Source organism: Bombus affinis, chromosome 5, assembly GCF_024516045.1.
Source record: "Bombus affinis isolate iyBomAffi1 chromosome 5, iyBomAffi1.2, whole genome shotgun sequence".
Taxonomy (NCBI): domain Eukaryota; kingdom Metazoa; phylum Arthropoda; class Insecta; order Hymenoptera; family Apidae; genus Bombus; species Bombus affinis.
This window is the reverse complement of record NC_066348.1, coordinates 5,090,917-5,111,614: the sequence shown is the minus strand read 5'-3', so window position 1 is coordinate 5,111,614 and position 20,698 is coordinate 5,090,917. Positions and strand designations below refer to the sequence as shown.

Genomic DNA, 20,698 nt, shown 5'->3' with positions numbered 1-20,698 from the left:
AGTCCCGCAAAAGAGACGGAGGAGGCGTCGTAGCGGAGGCGTAACGTTCAACATAGAAACGCGAAGCGTGATCATGGTGGCAGGAGCAGTTAGAGTTCCATCGAATAATTAATAGCTGCGATAAGTGGCCAATAATCAGGGTACAAAGGAGGAAGCAGCGCACGAACACGAGGATCATAGAGCGTGGAATCAATTTATGCACGGCTAATGGTCCACGCGAGCTTGTCTCCGAGGCGTTCGTAGCCCGGAAGGTTCGCCATACAGTCGGCCAACCTCTATATAAGCCTTCATTTGTGTGACAACGTTAAATTAGCATGGCGCGATAAACCGGTGTATAAACCGTAGTTTAATTTAAAGCTACCACGAAAGGGAACGAACTCGGGGGGATAATTATTCCTCGACTATTTAGTGGCACTAGCACGGATACGAGATCGACTCATCGACTCTCGACTATTGACGCTCTTAGGGCTCTTCTCACGTGTGCTTAGTTATCCATAAAAAAAGAAAGAGAGTCGTGAGACTCGCTACTATGATATAAGAAAAATGACGAAAGTCTGAATCTTAGAAACGATTCCAAATTTTTCGATATTTTGTGAAGATTCGAATATATTTAATTGCGACACGAACTCGTCCGATTTTTATGTTTTGTCCTATAATGTCCACCTTACCACGTGTTTTTATCTTTTCGGTAGTAGAAAAGTATCGTGGTATGAAAAATGTTGTTGAAAATTTTATAAAACTTCTAGGAAATGTAATCTTCCGTAATTTTTTGCCCATTGTATTAAACATATAATTATCGCTAAATCAAGAGAAAACAAGGATTTCCCTTAAGTTTCTCACATTTCCTAATACATAATTATGCAATATCCGAACTCATAATTCATAACTAAGTACATTCAATTGTTTATAAACAAGTCACTGAAACAAAAATTGCTATATCCGACAGATAACCTAACGAACTGCAACTCCGATAAAAGATCCGTTTTCCTAGAAACCACCGCAAAAGTAAAAATGATCCTTGCGAATGCCTCGATATAGTTGGAAAGTGCTCGATTTGAATATAACGCTCTGTCAAACATCGAGCCGCATATTTGTATCCGTAAATCTCCCTCTTTTTCTCTCTGAACCAACTGGCTCGTGATTATTTGCTCGTCGAATACGCTCGAGAGTCAATAATCTCGATGCAGCTCGCCTCTTCGAATTATTCTTCAAACATGCGAGGCCTGGGGCTCTGTATGCTCAGAGTGGCAATATTTGCAGCCCCGAAACTTTGCCAGCTCGATCGCCGGTATAACCAGCCGAAGCAGGGGTTTTTGTCCGTGAAACAATTAAATTTCGACCCTTCCTTCGGTTTCGAACTTCAGCTTCGAACGACGCGTAATTGTCAGTCATTTTCCAACTACGAAAGATGCTTCGAGGGGAAAAAGCGACGAGGGTAGGAAACGAGGGAAAGAAATCGTACTGATTGGTAACAGATTGTGAAACGAGCGTTTCGCGGCTCGTACCAAAATGCAGACAATACGTTTGAAAGTAACTTTTGAAAAAGATAGGTGGACTGTCCTAATTTTTCTGACACCACTGAAACCTATTGAGATGCAAGATCATATTATAAATTGAATTACATATCCTATTTAAAAAATTATGATTTATATTCGATGATCTATATCTTTCCAAATTTGAACGTATTAGTCTGTACTGTTATTGCATCCAGTTATTAACGGTAGAAGATGATTGACTAGCCAATACATTTTTCACTTGTATTTTAATAACCCTTGGTGATACCTTTTACGCAGCTTTCAACTCTGTTTGCCATTCTGATCAAAGCATTAGGGCAATGTCTCTTTCAAAACCCGTATTACGTCTTGTTTTCGAAAGTATGTGTTAATTCGCATTGGACGAGACGAAAAAAGAAATTACAACGCGAGTTCATGAACGTTTGTCAAGGTACACCACGTACACCACAGGTGGATCTTTTCCAGGTGAAATAACGTGCGATTAACTGGTTGAACAAGACGTTGAAGAGGTATGCGGGAGTGAGAGTAAAAATACTTTCCGACAGAAAATTATTTTAAAATTGTTTTCGATACTCTATCGATATACTCGTCAATTTATTATAAATATGATCGTATCACATACAGAGTGTATCATGCAACCGGAATAAGTCATAGCGTTAAAAAACGATAAAAGATAAAACAAGATTTCATTAAGCAAAATTAAATGATTTCGAGAGAAGTATCACGTGGTGTATGTGCCCTCTCCAAAAGCTGAGACGTTTCGAAAATTTCGATGTCAGCTTTATTTTTTTAAATGGAATATTCTTTTGTGCACCATTCGATGTATTTTTTAATTAATTCGTTGTAAAAGAGAAAACATAAATAAAAATATACTAAATTGTCATTCCTTGCCTTCTGCACGATTACTAAGTAATAAAGTAGTATTGGTAATAAAAATATCCTTTAAGCTTATCATTTTTCAATCCAAGTATCTGAATACTTTTTGTAGATAATTAAAAAAAGTATCGAGTGGTATATAAAAAAATGTTTAAGGCGTCTATATGAAAATACGGGCACCTATATGACAGAATGAAATATAATGGAAACTATTTAAATTTAATCGAAGATTTTTTAATATCTTAGAAGCGAAAGTCGCGACGATTACATATATTATAGGAAGAAGGAGTTCAGAATGTTGGCCTTAGCAACATGTTTCAAGTTCATTGAAATCGGTGAAGTGTACCCTTTTTTAATAATTATATATATATTATATTATAATTATAATATATTATAATATATATAAATAATTACAATAATAATATAAGTAATTATAAATAAAATAATTCTAAAAAAATAACATAAATAATTATATATATACCATATATATATTGGGTAATTCCCAATATTCTATTGTTCATGTCATATGTATAAAAATTTAATTTCTTGATGTAAATTGAAAGATATTGAATTACAGGCAGCTATATTTCTTGCTCGCATTAATAAAATTATCGATGAAAAGAGATGACAGCACCAAGGGGATCTCGAGTTTATACGAACGAGTTCATGGTCGACATACACGGGGATTTTCTACTTAAAAACTGATCGAGGCATGTACATATGTGCATATTAACCTCATAGTTGCGATAGACGGAGAAAGCGAACGCAGCTCGTATGTTACTACGTTTTGCTTAATTAAGTTTGATTTACGCTAGCGAGTCGGTCACGGTTCGTTCCAGGTTATTCAATGCTGTTTAAACGGGCTAATACAGTTCAATTTTCAAGCGACCATGCCGTGACTAGACGCTAATGCGAATACAAATCGATCTTCCTGGCGGGTTCGCTAGTGAAATCACGTAACTGACATCTACTGTAAAATCTTCCGATTTCATCTTCAGATAGAACCGGAAAAGCTAAAGAAAAACTAGTAATTTTGAGTTTTGATTTTCTGTTGAAATACTTTTGGTATCTCTGCAAAATGTAGTCGTATACTTATACTAAATATCTTGCAATTTCCATATAGATTTGTTTCATATTTTACCAATATAAACAATCGTGACAATCGGCTCTTATGCTAGAGTGCTAGTGAAATTTTTAAATGTTTCGTATAACACACATGATACAGTGGCGACGGCAAGTACTACATACCATTGTATTTATTATAGCATTTAACTACTAATTAATCGGATACAAATATATTGAATTTTATACTATTTAATAGTATCTTCGTATCATTATAACTTGGCACTATGAAAATGAAACGTAGAACCTAATAAAAAACAACGCTTTGAAGACAAGTGTATGTACAGATATTTTTTATAGTCACTGTATATTTCTTAAAAGTTTCTACAAGTGTTCAAATTCTTTGGCGAGAGCCAGCGTACTTTCAAAAGACAGGAAAAGAAAGAGACCAGGCGTCTTTCTAAGACATAATTTTAGGCGCGTGCTAGTAGTCCATGGAAACAAACGACAACCATTGAAAGACATTTCCCTCTCGCAGCGTGTAACGCCGTTCGCGGTTTATTATTAATAGGACGATAAGATCGTGAGGCATTACGCGAAACACACAGCTCGTCAAGCTGTAACTGGTTCCGTGCCGAAGATAGAGTCCCTCATCTATCTCCGGCGACACGCGGCTACGAGAACACGAGCGAGCAGAGGAGGCGCGCGTGTCCTCTCGTAACGCGCGCGCGTGTGGGTTGAAAGCGGCGGGCACAGACCGCTTGTGGGAAGAAGCCCGGAGGAACGCCAGGTGGGAAAATGACGAATGTCACTACATTAGGCACGGCGCCGCGTACACCGCAACGGAGATTATGTGATCTCGAGGTAGTAGCGTGCGCTGGCTACTATACCGTGACGACCCGAACGTTTCTCATGCGAGTCGACGCTTGAAAAATTGCTGTTTAGAATTCCGTCGGGAGATTCGAAAAGTGGATAGAGATAGAGATACAGAATTTCTGAGGGTGATTCTAGCGGTTTGATGTTTCTGAGTATCGATGACGTGTTCGATTATTTTAATACATTGGATCCTCTAAAACGCCTATCGTATATTAAAGGAGTATTGATAAAACTTTGAATGTCTTATAGAAGATGTAAGGATCTTATTAAAATAAGAATTCATGCTTACTAATAGTCTCCTAGCTTATACTACATGTGTTGAATAACATTCATCCTCTTAGGTTATGAACATGATTGAGGGATGTCGTTGATTTGTCGATTTGTGTGATAAACCACATAGTTGCGTCAGAGTATCTAGTAATGAAGCTTAATGGAAAGGATGAGATACGATATTCAGAAGAGTTGAGTTTCACCAAGTAAGTAACTAGTAGCTAGTAACTTATTAAATAATTAGTTAGCAATAAAATGAGAAGCAAGAACTATTGAATTCAGCTTAGGTAAGAAAATAAGACCAGGAAATTTATTTCTGAGGATGGATATTAAAATAATCAAAGCATCAAACGAAATGATAGTATCTTCAAATCGAATCAAGTAAACGTAATAACCGTAGGAAGGACGATTAGTTTAACAAGCAGTCTGATACAATATAGTACAAGTTAGGAATATGTATCTTTGCATGCGTTCCAAATCGCAAAAGCGAAGAAATCAGCTTCTATCGTGTTATTAAACGTTTCCCTAATTGTCCCTTGCCAACCGCGAATTATTCGTGAGAAGCGGGATTGCAAAAACAGCGTCATCCTCCCCGTGAAACGTGCACACAGCCAGACGGATACGAAGAAGGATCAGCCAGGGCGTCATCTTCCCTGCCAATCCCATCCATGGAAAGAATTTACGAAAGAAACTGGAGTCAGTTTTTAGTGGCCTTGTCAAGGCTGACATCTTCTTGGAATCGGTGGCACCCGAGAGCAAAAAAATCTCACGAAAGACGTGACAATTGCAATCCAAGTCGAAGTTATCATCAGAGATTCCATATTTGTTCAGTTTTTCTTTCTTTACTCTATTAGCCATCAATTTCTTGTATAATACATCGAGATTTCAATAAGGAAGATTAATGTAATAAAAACTGATGACATTCCGACTGTGACAATCCTAATTAATTGGAGAACGATAATTCATCATCAGGGATTCCATTTCTGTTTAATTCTTCTCCCTCTACTCTTTCACCGATAAATCGCTATAAATACAGTATCTTGTATAAAATATCGAGATTCGTTATTTTTGACATATCAATGAGGAAAATTAATATTCTCAGAATCGATAGCACTCGAAAATAAAAGCTTCCTGTAAAATATGACAGTCTTAATTAATTTAAAAACAACTCGTTGTTAACATTTTGATTTTTCTTCCTTTGCCCCTTCAACATTCTGTGCTATCGTCACCGTGTTATAACATTATTGTACAAAACATTTAGATTTATTATTTTTAAGGTATAGATGTGAAAAATCAATATTCTCAATATATTCTCAATCGTAGAAGAGGGACCTGGTCTAACCAACAAAGCAAGCCATGCCACAATCTGGTCTCATATTAACGAGAAACAACGAATCAAGTGGAACAAGCAATTAACAAGGATATAGACCTCCGGCAGTAAATGTCGCTACGTATCGGAACGCGATCTCTGTTCTCTCGGGTTCTTCCCTTACGTAATTCCGCTTGACGCGCAATTTACTCGTTCCAAAGGTTTATCCACGGACAATCTCAAGCCTATTCTTTCCCCCAAGAGCACCGTCCTGGTTTTTACGAGCTCGCGCGCGACCCTCCAATCAGATTCGTTTAAAGCCTTGACCGAGGTGTTAATGACCCGTGCAAAGTGTTGCATACGTTTCGCTCCTTCCGCAAGATCCTACGAAATTCCCTCTTGTTACGTGCAAAAACCCGCTCGTGACCCGTCTTCTCGTCGCTTTGATAACATCTTTCGGAGACCTTTGAGTCACGACGATGCATCCAGAGATGCGTATCCATTGGCGTCGACTGTTTCATCGACTTTGCCTATTTTTCTAGCTCTTTCCTATCTTACTATTCTTTATGCCATTCTTTCCCCGGTTTCAACCGAATGAACGTGTAACCAGCCCTTCGCGTAAACTTTCGTGGTTAAGCTCTTATGTACATTCTGGTATGTTATCTTTTATATTATCCTTTATAGTGTCCTTTATATTACCCTTTATATTATCCTTTATATTATCCCTTATATCGTCCTTTATATTATCCTGGCATACCTATTTGAGTTTACTAACTGAGTGAGTATGGAGATCAGAGAGAAGGAATCTGATAAATATATTTTCCTTTGTATTTTGTGCTTTTAATGTCACTTTATGAACGAGTAAAAAAGTTCTAATGAAAACAATGATAAAAGCAATGTCTTAGATAGTTCTATTTTTTTTTATCATATCCTTGGCCTATTTTTACAAAAATAGATCCTATTTTACTAGATAAGACTATATCAATTAATCTAAAAATCGTGGGAAGTAGTATACTTTTTATTATCCAGATATTATTATCAAGATAATAAATGTTAATTTGCAAAAAAGATTAAATTTTATTATTCATGTATAAATATGAAATGTTAATTAAAGATATTCATGCAAATTTAAGATTTAACAATGAAGCTGCAAATACAGTAACATTGCATTCACCGCGTGCAAATGTCACGTGGAATAATGGGCACCGGTCCGAGAGACAGACTGGATTAATTTAATCTGCGGTAATCCAGCAGGATTCGTATCCCTCCTAATGATCCCTCCTAATATTCGGATGTAGCCGTGTCTGGGCGGATGCAAAGTTCAAAGGTCACTGTACCGCAATCATGCGAACGGGTCACACGTATAGATGAACAGCATATAGTCCGGGCAATCCAGACGAAGTGGGAAGAGAAAATGGAAAATGCACTCGAGACAACCGCTTAATAACCAGTTTGTGTGTTTTCAAATGTATCAAATATAGAAATAAATTTTTCATGCGTAGTGTTGTGCTACTTAAAAAACAAATACGATCATATAATATGCATATTTTTTGAAAAAAAATATAAATAAAAAAATGTAATATTATGATTTTCTTTGAGGAAAATATAATATTTTACTGAATTTTCAGTAATCCTAGTAATCCCTAATCTATTCGATTACAAGCTTTATCCTATTCTTTAAAAAAGCTATTAATCTATGATCGATGAATTTTCAATAACAGATTAAGTCTTAAATAAAGTCAATCTGATCGTTTCCTTGACTGTATCCTTGGAAAAAAATAGATAAACAACGGAATAACCGATACTTATAAATGCGTATTTATTACATCACATTTTAAAATAACACAACAATAGAATAACTTACTTGCAAACTCGATAATTGTATTTTATTGCGTAATTTTTTAAAATACCCAAACAATAAAACAAACCTTAACCAAACATCACCCGAAGCAACCATTCTGAAAAGAGAATTCTCCCATCCATCTCATGCAACAGTTACACCTCCAACCTTTTACAACCTCTATACACATCGATTCTTTTCAGCGCGTCGAACAACGGGGCTCGAGGCTGAACGGGACGGCTCGAGAAAGCTTCTTCCCTTTTCGTTTGTTCAGCGGAGTGTCGTGAAATGAAATTACATGGCCGCTGCCAGCGAGTGCCGGGACATTCTTACAAAGGCAAAGCGCGCGTGTGGGAGAGCACGCGCGAAAAGGAACCCGCGAGGGGAAACGGGGCGCGGATTGAAACAGGCCGAAACCAACCAACGAATCCAACGAAGAACGAACCGGAGAACGGAGGGCAATAATTCTCGTGTTTTAGAGAGGCAATTTCGAACCGAGTACGCACGCACACGAACAGTGGATTTTTCGAGGGCTGTACTTTTCGATAATTTATGCCAACGAGGTCTCGCCGCGAGTTTCTCGGAACCGATTCCTGGCGCGCTTCTCTTCGCCTCTGCCAGCCTCGATCGGTAATATAACTTCGGATTCGCGCACGTGAGCAGCATACGGGAGACACTTCTTTTAGCTGAAATTTTAGCCCAAGCTACTACCTTCGTGTAATCTTCTCAAGTGAATATACCCAAAGCTCGAGCAATTTTGACATGGGTCCTGCCAAACCATTTTTAAGTAACTATCATTTTCAAGCAATATAGACTGCAGTTCATAAGTATGCAAACCCTTCGGTTTATATGTTGCGAACATGTCCGACTTTGAGTTTTGAATTTTTCAAATTAATGGCGAATTAATAGTTAGAAATAGTTTCGAAAGACTTGCAACCTTTCCCTAAACCTAGTTAGAACGGCTTGTATAGGATCTTAAAATTAAAATAATTAATTCAATATACTTATTACTGGCGATATTCTGTTTTCTTTTTAAATTTCTAACATTCAACCCCAATTACTGCAAACCCGAAATTACTAAAATAAACATATAAAATTCTACCAAAAGCATAGCACAAAACAAACAAGAATTCTTGTTGCCGATATCGAAATTCAAACCACCCCAAAAAAGGGAAAACGCAACCACAAAGAACTAACCGCGATCATTATCCACTCCCACTCTATCGACCATCGTTTTCCAGCGTCTACTGCCTAACCGGAAACCCTAAATTTAACAGAGGCCTGAACGACTTAATCAACGACCGTCGAAGGTGCAGAGTAGAAGAGGAGTATCCCTAAATGATCACCGGGGGACCGTATCCGATAAAAACAGGAGCGACCGTGAGGGAACAAAGGTAAAAACAATGAGGCAATTTAATAACAGCGATACGTGCGGTTAACCGCGAAACAGCGAGACGTTCATCCAACTGATGCCATGATAAACCCCTTCGAAAATCAAACGAGATCAACAGAGGAAAACAAAGAAGGAAACAGTTTGTTTGAAAGTACAAGATGTTTCAAAAGTGTCGGGTTAAACTTTAGGAGCACATAATAGTCAACCAAATAAATAAAAAGGTCTTAATAAATATGGATTCGAATACATATCGTTAATCTTGGGACTGTAACGAGTAACAGCATAAAAAACTTTATTGCATATATACATATATACCTAACTTATAGAGTAAATAATGTAGATTTGTTGTTAGATCAAGCATAATCAATACGATATGCATTAGTTGATTATACTTATATATCGATTTAATTAATATAGTTAATTATACTATACATGTATATCGACTTACGGGAAAAGGAATGTGAGGAAGGGCAAGGAAAAAGAGAAACAATAATATGGAAGATAGAAAGTTATAAAAATCCATTTAGTATCTGAAAATCAAAAATTAAGTAGTTGTTCCGATATCACTTAGCAATAGGAACAAAACTTCTACAGACAATTGTAGCTTCAAAGCTAATAATATTTAGACTCGCGCTTATTAAAACAAATATATCCATTTTGATGAGTATCATGCATTCCTGAAGTTTGACCTCAACTTTTTGAAACATCCTATGTAATAAGTTAGCGGTCGTAGAGTTGCATGAAAGAACAACGTCGACATCGAGAAGTCGAGTATGTGGAAAAGAGCTGCGCACGGATATACACGGTTGGATGCAGATGATCTGAGATTATAGACATTAGGTACATTAAGTCTGGACGTCGGTAGGTATGATTGTTCGTTGCCTGGCCCGCGGTGGTGCGTACCTCACGCGCGGGCATTTTGCTCTGCTTCCCGCCAAGGAGATCGTCGTCGCTGCTTAATATGCACCCTTCGCAGCGAGTAAGTGATTCGAACCGCGTAATTTGCGAATTTCACTGCCGCCAACGTAGTAAGTCACGAGGCCTGCTGTCGCGGTTATTAATGGAGCGCGACGCCCTTGCACGCGTTTCATACTAGCCTCACGGGCTACTTTCATAGAGATCAAGAGGTCGTGCATTTTTGTGTTGATAGAGGAGGAATGATAAATTCTTGTGTTTTTTTTTTCTTTCTCTTCTTTTTTCTTTTTTGACTTCTCGCCTTATAACTTCTTAGTCTTATTTAATGTTAGAACTCTACCAAACCTGATAAAATAACGGGATAAATTTCATTTCTACCTTTCGCAACTATACTTATACGCAGAAGCTTTTGGAAACATGAATGTCGACTTTTATCAAATTTATTTATCTTCGTCGTATCACTTTGATTATTATCTATATGATGGTATTATATTAATATATTGTATATTATAGTATATTTCCATTTATATATAACATTAGGTGAATATGTTCAAAAATAATACACATCTTAAAAACAAAGTTTCGCGTAGAAGAAGTAAAATTGTATATTTTCGATTCCTTTTTTTATGAAGAATTAACTTCCTCCCAGTTGTACACTTCCAGTTACTTTCCTTGGTAATGTAATCCTTGGACATAGATATATTTAGTCAGCTTTTGGTGGCCACGTTCGGCGCCCAAAAAAGAAACGCGAGGTTTTTCGGGATTTAAAGTATCACGATTTACTATAGTATTATTATAATTAGGCATACATTTAACTGCGCACAGCGTTAATTCTGAATAAAAAAAAAAAGTTTATGAACATTTCGATCTATTTCATCGAATTATATCGAATATTTGTACGTACTTCGAACTATTCCATAAAATCTTCATCGATCTTCTTCTGTGAACATCAATTTCTATTTATTTATCACTTTCGATTCATTCCAATTTCTCATCTTCATCTTTCAACCGATCTAAAAATTCGCTAGATCGCTCAGATGAAATTGCGATCAAACCAATCGTTTTTCTCAATTACCAGGTAAAACTTCTTCGACTTCCGTCTTCTAAGCCATTGAAATCAACAGTACAAAAATCCTTCGCACGCTACTAATCTGCAACGGTATTTCTTCCACCGAAACAATAATTGAATAACTGAATTCACTATACTACGCCCGGTCTCTGCCTCTTATCTTCACTTCATCTTCCCTTATTTCTATCAGCGAATCGCTAAGATACCTTCAATCCTTCTGATATATGAGAATAAAGTTACAACGTAGGAAATCGGCTGATAGTCTCCTCGCACGAGACGAAGTATACAACGCAACGGTACGATGAAGATAACGAGAGGGGGTTCGAGGGAATTACCCACAAAATGATGAGGGAATTAGCTAGCTATGTCTATCGTATTATCGCAAATAATACTCGTCTGATATCCGGTACAGTTAGACGTAATTAGATAAACTCTAACGTGAAGATGCTCTGTCTTATGGCGAGATTTCCTATAAGCTTCAGACGCATTGTATATCGGTACAATGGCTATAAACATGCTTCTGTTTTTCTACAATACATAATCTTCCTTTCTGGTAGACAACAATACAGGGTGTCCCAGTAATCATGATACAATCAACAAGGCGGTGATTTTACGTTGAAGATCAATCGAAAATAAAGTAAGTTTTCTTTCATACGCTTGAAGTGTACTTGAGTTCTTCGACTTTTCGGGACTAGGTGCAGCTGCCGAGGATATAAATATCTCGGTTGCGATCTTTCTTTTCCCAAACGTCGAATCACAGAGCTGACATGGATCGACCAAATGAAGCGGGATGACTGCCCTCGTACAACCCCCGATTGAATTTCATTCGTGCTACGATTTTTGGTCCCTGGATTGACCATCTTTTCCAATTCAGTTATCTCCTTCGAAGATCCGATTACCGTGCAGGCTATAGCTTACAAGGTGCTTCGAGGTAAAACGAGCAGACAAAATGAATGGACGAACGGGACAAGGATAAAGCCGGGTTTATACCTGATGAAGAAGCTTGCAAAGACGGAGAACATGAATGAAGTACTGAGATGATATAATACATTATTTCTGTACCAATGTACTACTACAATATTGTAGAGATGAAACAATTATTATTTTATCTGCTATCCACAATCATCCTACGAAATCTATATCAAAGAAAATATTTCGACAGAGAACAATACAATCATAATCGTATTTCTAATATAATACAATCGCTACAAATGATAAACGAAAGAAAAAAGACAGCATAAAAAGAGAAAACGTAAATCGCTACAATTCCTTTTCCTTCGATGTATCAACAAGCTGTAAATCATGTTCTTCGACGTCGTTTTATTAAGTATGAACTTGGCTTAAGAAAGATACGAGAAGAACCGCTCAGACGAGCGCTATTTATAAGGGAAAGAGAAGATTCCTTGTCGAATAACTCATGTACAATGCGACGGTACACGTTCGAATCAGCATCGATCTTGCGCTGTTATCAAAGTAATCACGTTGAAGGAAAACTGAATCCGAGTGGTCGCGAAGGTAACGATACGAATGGAACATTAGCGACGTTATACTTATACGAACACGTCTAGTACACTATATTATCACGATTTTTACTGCATCCGTATCGATCGTATTTCCATTCGTACGTGCCAATTTTCATCAAGCGACTCGTTTGTCGTTTCGCGCTCCAATCCCATTTGAACGACTGACAGGTTTATCGTAAATTGTTCCAGGAAATGGAAAACCGATATACATTTCTGCTCTTTAATGCGATTTTTTATACTGATTTAACGATTTTGATGAGATACTGAAAAGAGTAATTAATTTTACGTTAATATATTTCACGTACGTGAATTTTCAACACATTTTTATCAAGTTCATTTTAGTATTTGGTTATAGACAAAAATGGATGATCAATAAAGCAAAATCTCCCGATGATGAACTTTAACTGTGGATATTATATTATATGAATTTACTTTTCCCAATGTAAATAATTCATAAAAAGAAGAAGGAATGAATATTTATTAAATCGTTTCTCATAGTTTTATTACCCTTATTCTAAAGGGTTAATAGAGAAGATAAAGAAACGAAGAGAAGAAGACGAGAAATCAATAAAAATCTAAAAATCCTTAGCTCCTTGAAATCAATTAACAATGTTTAACCCCAACCTAGAAAACGATCCTTCAGAAAGAATATGTATCCACATTCTCGTCTTAAAATAACTCCACGAAATTAAAACAAAAATAAAGTAAAGAAGAGGAATAAAATAAATGATGATCCACGCGGTGAATAACTCAATAAATTCCACGTAATAAGCTATGTATCTAAGCAAAAAGTAGACATAGAAATTATGCTAAATACACACATTGTACCGCGATATTGGACAAAGTAGAGTCTGAACTATGGCAGCCAAATGGAATCAAAAGGCGAATCAAACGACGAAAACTACGATTCTAGCGATAGCTATCCTGTAATCTGGACGCTGCCTTTCTTAGATCCTGGCTTGATTGGTAACAACTGAACCCGATGGTTCGAAAGCAGCAAAGTATATTCGCGGCTAGGTGCCGTGAAAGGTCATTTACCCTTTTCCGCAGAGGAATCTCTTCATCATCAAGTAGCCACGGCCAAGACGTGGATTATCTTGCCCCGTGTGCAATATCTTCGGCTACCACTCGGCTATACAGACGACTCCTCGAGTGCTTTCAATTCCATCGGCGACAAAGTGGATCTGATGGATGTCTCAAGGATGACTCGATGCTTCGACCCGAGAAAACGGATGTTTCGTTTTTACAGGGTGAAACACGTGTATGAAAAAGTTACGATCGCGGCGAATAGGAGATTAAAATCGTTGAAAAATACAGTCCTCCACCGAGGACGAATGCGAACGACGTCTTGTACCGGTGGGATTCGATTCGCTTTTTTGCAGATTTAAGATTTTCTCTCTCTCTCTCTCTCTCTCTCTCTCTCTCTCTCTCTCCCTCTCTCTCTCCACCTCGTTGCCTCGTGAAAAGTAATTGTGAGTGTGATTTTACGCTTCTATTGAGAGAGCAGCTTTAATACCAAATCGTATAATACAAAATTTATTGAAATAATTAGAAATCTGCGTGAAGAAGCGTTCGAGACGAACATAGAAGATTTTAAGATTTCCTGTTTTTTCTGTCGTTCACCAATCAAGATCAAGATCTTCTCGAATGTTAACTTCCTGAGGAATGCGTGTGTATGTTTAATTTTTCTTTGATTCAAAAATGGTACCAGAAGATGTAATAGACACATCGCCTGAATCTACAAACGTAAGGCAATAAAAGATTGTGCACCAAGCGTAATTATCACTGGGCATTAAGATAGCGTTCGTAACTCGGAAGAGGCGAAAGGGCCGACTGAAAATCGATAGAACAGACCACAAGGATGCGCCGTGGCGGTTTAAGGATGATGAAGTCAGGACCCTGGTGGTCCGCGACATCCGACCGCAGACAGTGTCGACACGAGTCCATAAACGCAATGGCCCATTACTAGCGGTGTTTATGATTTCAATTACTGGCTGGCCAATTGCACGGCCATCAGCGTGCCAAAGATGAGGTTATTCATTGGCAAGTGTCAGGCTGTATCTCTGTCACTCTCGATCGGTTTCTACCACGTCCAATGATCAGGAAGTACTTCTCTATGTTTGATCATACGAGCTGCTAGATAATTAAAGTGTACTATAGCCTATCACCAAGTCGAGAAAGCCATAAACTGATCCGTTAGACGCAGTAAGATCGATGATTTGATTCAAACCAATCGTGTTGCATAGATGTTCAAATACGTACGATTTGAAAAGAAGTGTATTATCGACATTGTATGTAAGATCTATATTATTTATTAGTGAAGACAAGAAAGTGTAAAAAAAATAGTTCGATGATTATGGTTTTAAGAATGCGGTAGTGTTAACTCTCGGACAATGGACCATTTAATAAGAACTATCCCAATAAAACAAGAACCTATCGAGTCTCGTGTGGATCTCTACAACTCCAAATCCATCTCGTGAATCCTGGCCATTCAAGAAAATTTGAACAAGCTGTTCTAAAAATGTCTAGAATCCTGAATACGCTAGACGATTCTATTACTATGCTGCAAGAAGGATCTCTGCAAATAATATTAGGATACGAGAAGAGGAAGGAAACGAGGATGAAGACACGTTTGGTATACGCGGAAATGGCTTTAATGAAAGAACGCTAAAGGGTTTCCGTGGAAACGAGTCGGAGATGTGTGGATGAAGAGTTTTCGCCGGAGGAACGTGTTCTTCTGCAACGAAACTACGCAGTTAAATGGCCAGCGGAAAAAAAGAAAAGGGTGCAGGTGCAAAAGATCCGCGCAGACGGTTTTACATCGGAAATAGAGCAGCAAAAGTTCAAACCCTGCTGATGACTCAGTGTGGCTTTCGTCTTCGAATGAAAGAGAAAGAGAACAGACAGGAGTCCTTGACCAGGGTTTCGCTCTCGTGTAGGAATTAGCGATAATTATATGGGGCTAGCACCTGCACGCAGCCGCAAAAACCTGGAATGCCCTGGCTGCTTCTGTTGCTTTTGTACACCGCTCCAGCGGCGTTGAGTCACGTCGCTCTGAGGATGACTCAAAGGGACATTAAACAAAGTTACCTGGACGCGGTAATCCGGTTGAAATCTAAAGGAATTACAGGAAATCGTAAGAAACGTTCGTTTCGCAGGGTTGAGAATATTAAAGAATGGTAGAGGAATACACGCACGCTTTCTTTTCGTTTTAGTTACCAAAACGTAATTAATTTCCGTTTCCTATCTAGTTTTTGCTAGCAGACTTTACCGATATTATAAAATATACGATAGAAAAAAACCTGTAAATTAAGACTTCTCTAAATGTATTAAAGATATTAAAAAATGTTTTGAAACGCCAATTAATTCTATTGAAATTATTCATAAACCCAGTCACCGCTAATAATTTTTTAGATTCTTACAGCAAACTTTATACACCTTTAAGTTACGTATGGAAATAATCAACGTCCGAATCAAACCAAAAATTTACTTCCAAAAATGTTAATATTACACCTACCTACGCGGGCAAGCAAATTCTCTCGGCGTTCTTTCGAACAAAGTCGGTGCACTTGCGGAATGGAATAAAACGACCATCTCGACGATCTCGAAATCGGAAAACTCGAGCGCGAAACGTAATCTAGGGAGCGGATAGCACGTAAAATAAAAAATGGTGAAAACGTGAGCATCGGACTGGGCAGTGCGAAGCCCGCGCATTCATCCCCTTCGATTTTACGTCGTCGAGAATTTCTTCTGGGTATTGAGTCGTAAACTAGCCGCGTTGCCATAGAAATTTACGAACGCCGCGTTTTGAAAGAGTATAAATACATCCGAATGGAATGGCAGACCACCATTTCACGCCCACGACACTCCTACGAATTTTTTGAAGATCGAAGACTCGAAAGACTTCCAGCCGTAAATAATATTCGAAATAAAGAACCATACCGAGGAATATTACGCGTTGGGTACACGTGCCTTTGACTGAAACGTTGAATAGTCCTTTGTAAATTATCGAGAAATATTTATTTTTTATCTGTAGAATCATTTATGAGATACACAGAGCCAAGAAACAATCAACATTCGTGAATATTGAAGGAAAAGAAAAAGATTTCGTTCCATTACTTTGAACTTATCTTGCTTTCAATGAATGTTCTAACATTTATGTAACAGAAACAATTACACAAAGAAAAATCTAGTTGAAAATAGAAATACTGACAACAAAATGATTAACTTTGATATATAAATCTTCCTTGTAAGAATCTTTTATCTTTCATTTCCTCTATTTATTATAACATTGAAGAGATTAAACGTATTAAAAGCTTGAACCCCATGTATCAGCCATTGTTCTTCTACAGAACCACTTTGAAAATCCCACTTAACACATCAAACGATGAATCCAACGATTAATCGTAAAATCGAAAACTATAAAGTCCATGTAAACTAACATCTCACGAGTCATTCTCTAAATAGAAAAACAGATGCTGACGATTAATTCACAGTTAATGACACAATAACTCGTACGATTATACGTAACGTGAAACGCTAACAAAATAAAAATCATTACACTCGCGAAACCATCACAGAGAATCCGACAAGAAGGTACAGGAATGCGTTTTATGCTCCGATTCGATAAAGAGACTTTGATATACGGGGCAAAGACAAGACAAAGCAGTTTGTATCGACAGAGCGTATACATACGTCTGAAAACGAGAAGATCCTCGGGGACGATACGTCGAATTGAATTCGAATGGGTTTTGGCAGCAGGCGTAGTCGTTATTCTGATTTATCGCGGCCGTCCGCCGCTGCCAAGCACCGACAGAACGACGTGAAACAATAAAGCCACGGGCCACGGAGCGGGGCTTACGTACCAACGTTAAATAACGAGAGACGGACGTGACCGTGAAAGAGATTCGATCTAAAGTGCCGGTTACAACGTTGTCGTAACAACTTTCTTCTCCGCCTTCCAACAGTGCCGACTTATCCTCTCGCGAACAAGCGCGAACCCGTGTCTTTTATCGATCTATCACTGCAACGTCCAACCATGTCGTATCATCAGCCAAGCTTTTTCCTTGCTTCGATTGCCTTCCTCGTGGGGACGTAATTTCGATCAGTCGTTTCGCTTCTCGCCATATTAATCGTATTTTTTATACATTCTTTTATCCTATTCATTGGTTCCTTTCCTCTTTTTTATACACGAACACTACAAGAGAAAGCGTACAATATGCGACCATCTTATATCATCGACCTAACTTTTCCCAATTTACATCGCTTTCATCCTGGAAAAGGATTTTCAAAAGGTTCCTTCCTTTCGACTATGAGTATAATAGAGGAATTAGGTAGAATATTTTCTATCGCTTACCGAGTGGTGATTCTGCGTGTTAATTAACACTTTATCGACCGATAGCCTATTAATCGGATTTGGTCATCGACAATTTTTCTCATTATTTGAGCAGTAATTTGTTATTTAGTGCTAAGGTACCTTGCTCAGTTGCGTCAGTTGCGTTGCTTTGTAAGCTTCCACAGTTTTATACCAATTTGAAAAACTTACCGTTCGCAATAAACGAAAAGAATGGTATTAGAGATTCTAAACCGAAACAGAGCCGGCGCCAGAGAGAATCTGTGCCTGAGCTGCTGGTCGGACGTGCGTATACTGTTGAACCGTCAGTGGTCAGTAAAGTGTTAACAAAGGAAGAAATATTCACTTTCGGCGGCTAAGAGGATGTTTGAAGAACGACCGCCATTAGGTGTGGTATTTCAATTTACGAACCCGTTAGTAGTCTCGAGGACGCGGGAGTTTGAGAATCAAGAATGACGACGAGACTAGGTACTACTCGAGAGATGTCCTTACAGTTTATTGAAATTACGATTTTCTTGATTTACATTACATGTTGTTTATCATAGAAACGTATATATGCGCGAGAAATTGAGCATAACTCGATGTAGGAAGGCACGCCAATATATAAGAAATGATAGCAATATCCTTGTAACGTGTACGGTGGTTCACATAACTTGATTAAATCATACCTTTTTTATGGTTGCAATTAGGAAACTATGTTGGAGGAAACAGGTGAACGGTTTATAAAAGAGCAACAGCCCCCATATGCAATGATCAAATCAAGATAATAATTTGCCAATAATAGAAGAAGGAGTATATTAATAAATACAATTGGGGATTACTTGAATTTTGATCAACATTAACAATTTAGAAATTGAAAAGGTGTAGAAACCAAGTTGAAGTTTATGAAATTATTAATAGGCTTTTTTCTTGCTGAGAAAAGATGCTGGTAAAATTAATACGTTCAGATTACCTTTTGTGTTATCCTATTAGAAACCAATATTTGATGAAATTAATTTATAATACTTTTTATATTTTGATAATCAAATAATACTCAATAAAATCCATTCTCAAAACTCAAAAACATTGTTCGCCATTTCTCAGAAATTCTGTATACCGTGCTATACAAATCCATCTAAATTCGAATCGCGAACCAGCAAACGTATCGATTCCATCCGTACCTACATAATTCACACGTGACCCCTGCATGAATAATTCCACGATAATAGTCGCGAATTGGAAACTTTCGATTCCATCTTCGACATTTCACGAGAGAAGAGAAATTTCTGCCTTCCTTTTTCCACGTCACGTTTCGCGAATCGTGACAGAAAAGAGCAACACGAGAGGAGATCAAATAAACACGCGGAAAAGAAATATGGCGACTTACCCTTTAACTGCGTCGACTCGATGGCGAACATGTTTAACGCCAGGAGCTGAAGAAGTCGCGTCTCCGGAAGAGGCAGCGGCGAATGCTGAAGAAGCGCCCTGAACTCCTTTAACATCTGAACACCAGCTTCTTGGAACGTCTCCATTCTGAAACAAAGTTATAGATTGCACTAGAAATTAGGAAACGTTATAGAAATCACGATAAAATTCATAAAAGCGATCGAAATAGCTCCTGAGTAGTTCGCAATGCTTCAAAAAATTAATCGGTCAAATTCAAATTTTAGTTCCATTCTACCGTATGCAGGATAAAAGGGTCTCACAGAACAAGTAGAACAAGCAATATAATTTTCGAAAGGGAATCAAGAAAAAATACGAGGGGTAGGTAACTGCACCAACGGTTCTATTTCTGAAGTTGCATCGTGAAATCAGTCACGAACGACAGAAAATCGACCGCGATGGTAAGGGTGAATGAATAAATGAAAAGGCAGCCATGGCACGTATCAGTCAACTGGCAAGATCGTGCATATTTTAGGCACACTGGTCTGGATAAGGGCATCGACCCGCAACTTGCAAACTTTAAAACAATGGAAGAAGGGCGGACAACGTTCGCCTAATATTTCCTGTTTTCTTCCCCGAATATCTGAGAAACTTTCGTGAAACTTTCGTGAAAGTAGATATACTCGACGAGTGTACCGTGGGATGCTGAGCAATTTCGTTCGTGCGAAAAGAGCCTTTGTGAATTTGCAAACGGTTCTAGTAGGTTGCAATTTTTGCTCAAGTATAGTGATTAATTTAAGTGTACCGTATTCGCAAGAGTTATGTATTAAGTCACGTGATTCGTGCGAAGCTTTAATAATGAAGATGAACGGAATAAAGTAAGATGAATTTGCAGATGTTTGTAACGGCGTCGAATTTTAGTTCAAATCTGGTGATCATTGTATTGGTAATATAGTATTAAATTGTGTAATGAGTTCGTTCGCATTTCTTTAAAAGAGCGTCAAAGATCGTTAACCTGTTACATCCTCCTCATCCTACTACCTCATGTTAACACATAGATAGGAAACCTGTATCTGTAATTCTCTGTGAAGCTGATGATCAAGATAGCACACTAAGCAATAGCAATATCATCGTATAACATCGCGCAAATGCAAAAAAGATAGGCAGATCCTCTTCACGATTCAGCGCTGTAAACGTAACATTAAAACGCGTCGTACATCGTCATTCGCTATTTTAAACGATTATTTGCAAAGATAATCAGGCGATTAAGTGATCAAATTGCGTAAGTTAAGTGATCAAATCACATGACTTGTTAAAGAAAATAAGAACTGTTCCA

General features: G+C 37.9%; 1 protein-coding gene across 3 annotated transcripts in view; it reads right to left on the bottom strand.

The window, feature by feature from the left end:
- The window catches only part of LOC126916617 (telomerase-binding protein EST1A-like), a 147,654-nt gene that overhangs the window by 97,796 nt on the left and 29,160 nt on the right, over positions 1–20,698 (bottom strand). For all 3 annotated transcript variants that reach the window (XM_050722584.1, XM_050722585.1, XM_050722586.1), the window contains exon 17: positions 19,367–19,512. In XM_050722584.1, coding sequence (XP_050578541.1) covers positions 19,367–19,512 — 146 coding nt within the window. The remainder of the gene's footprint in view (positions 1–19,366; positions 19,513–20,698) is intronic.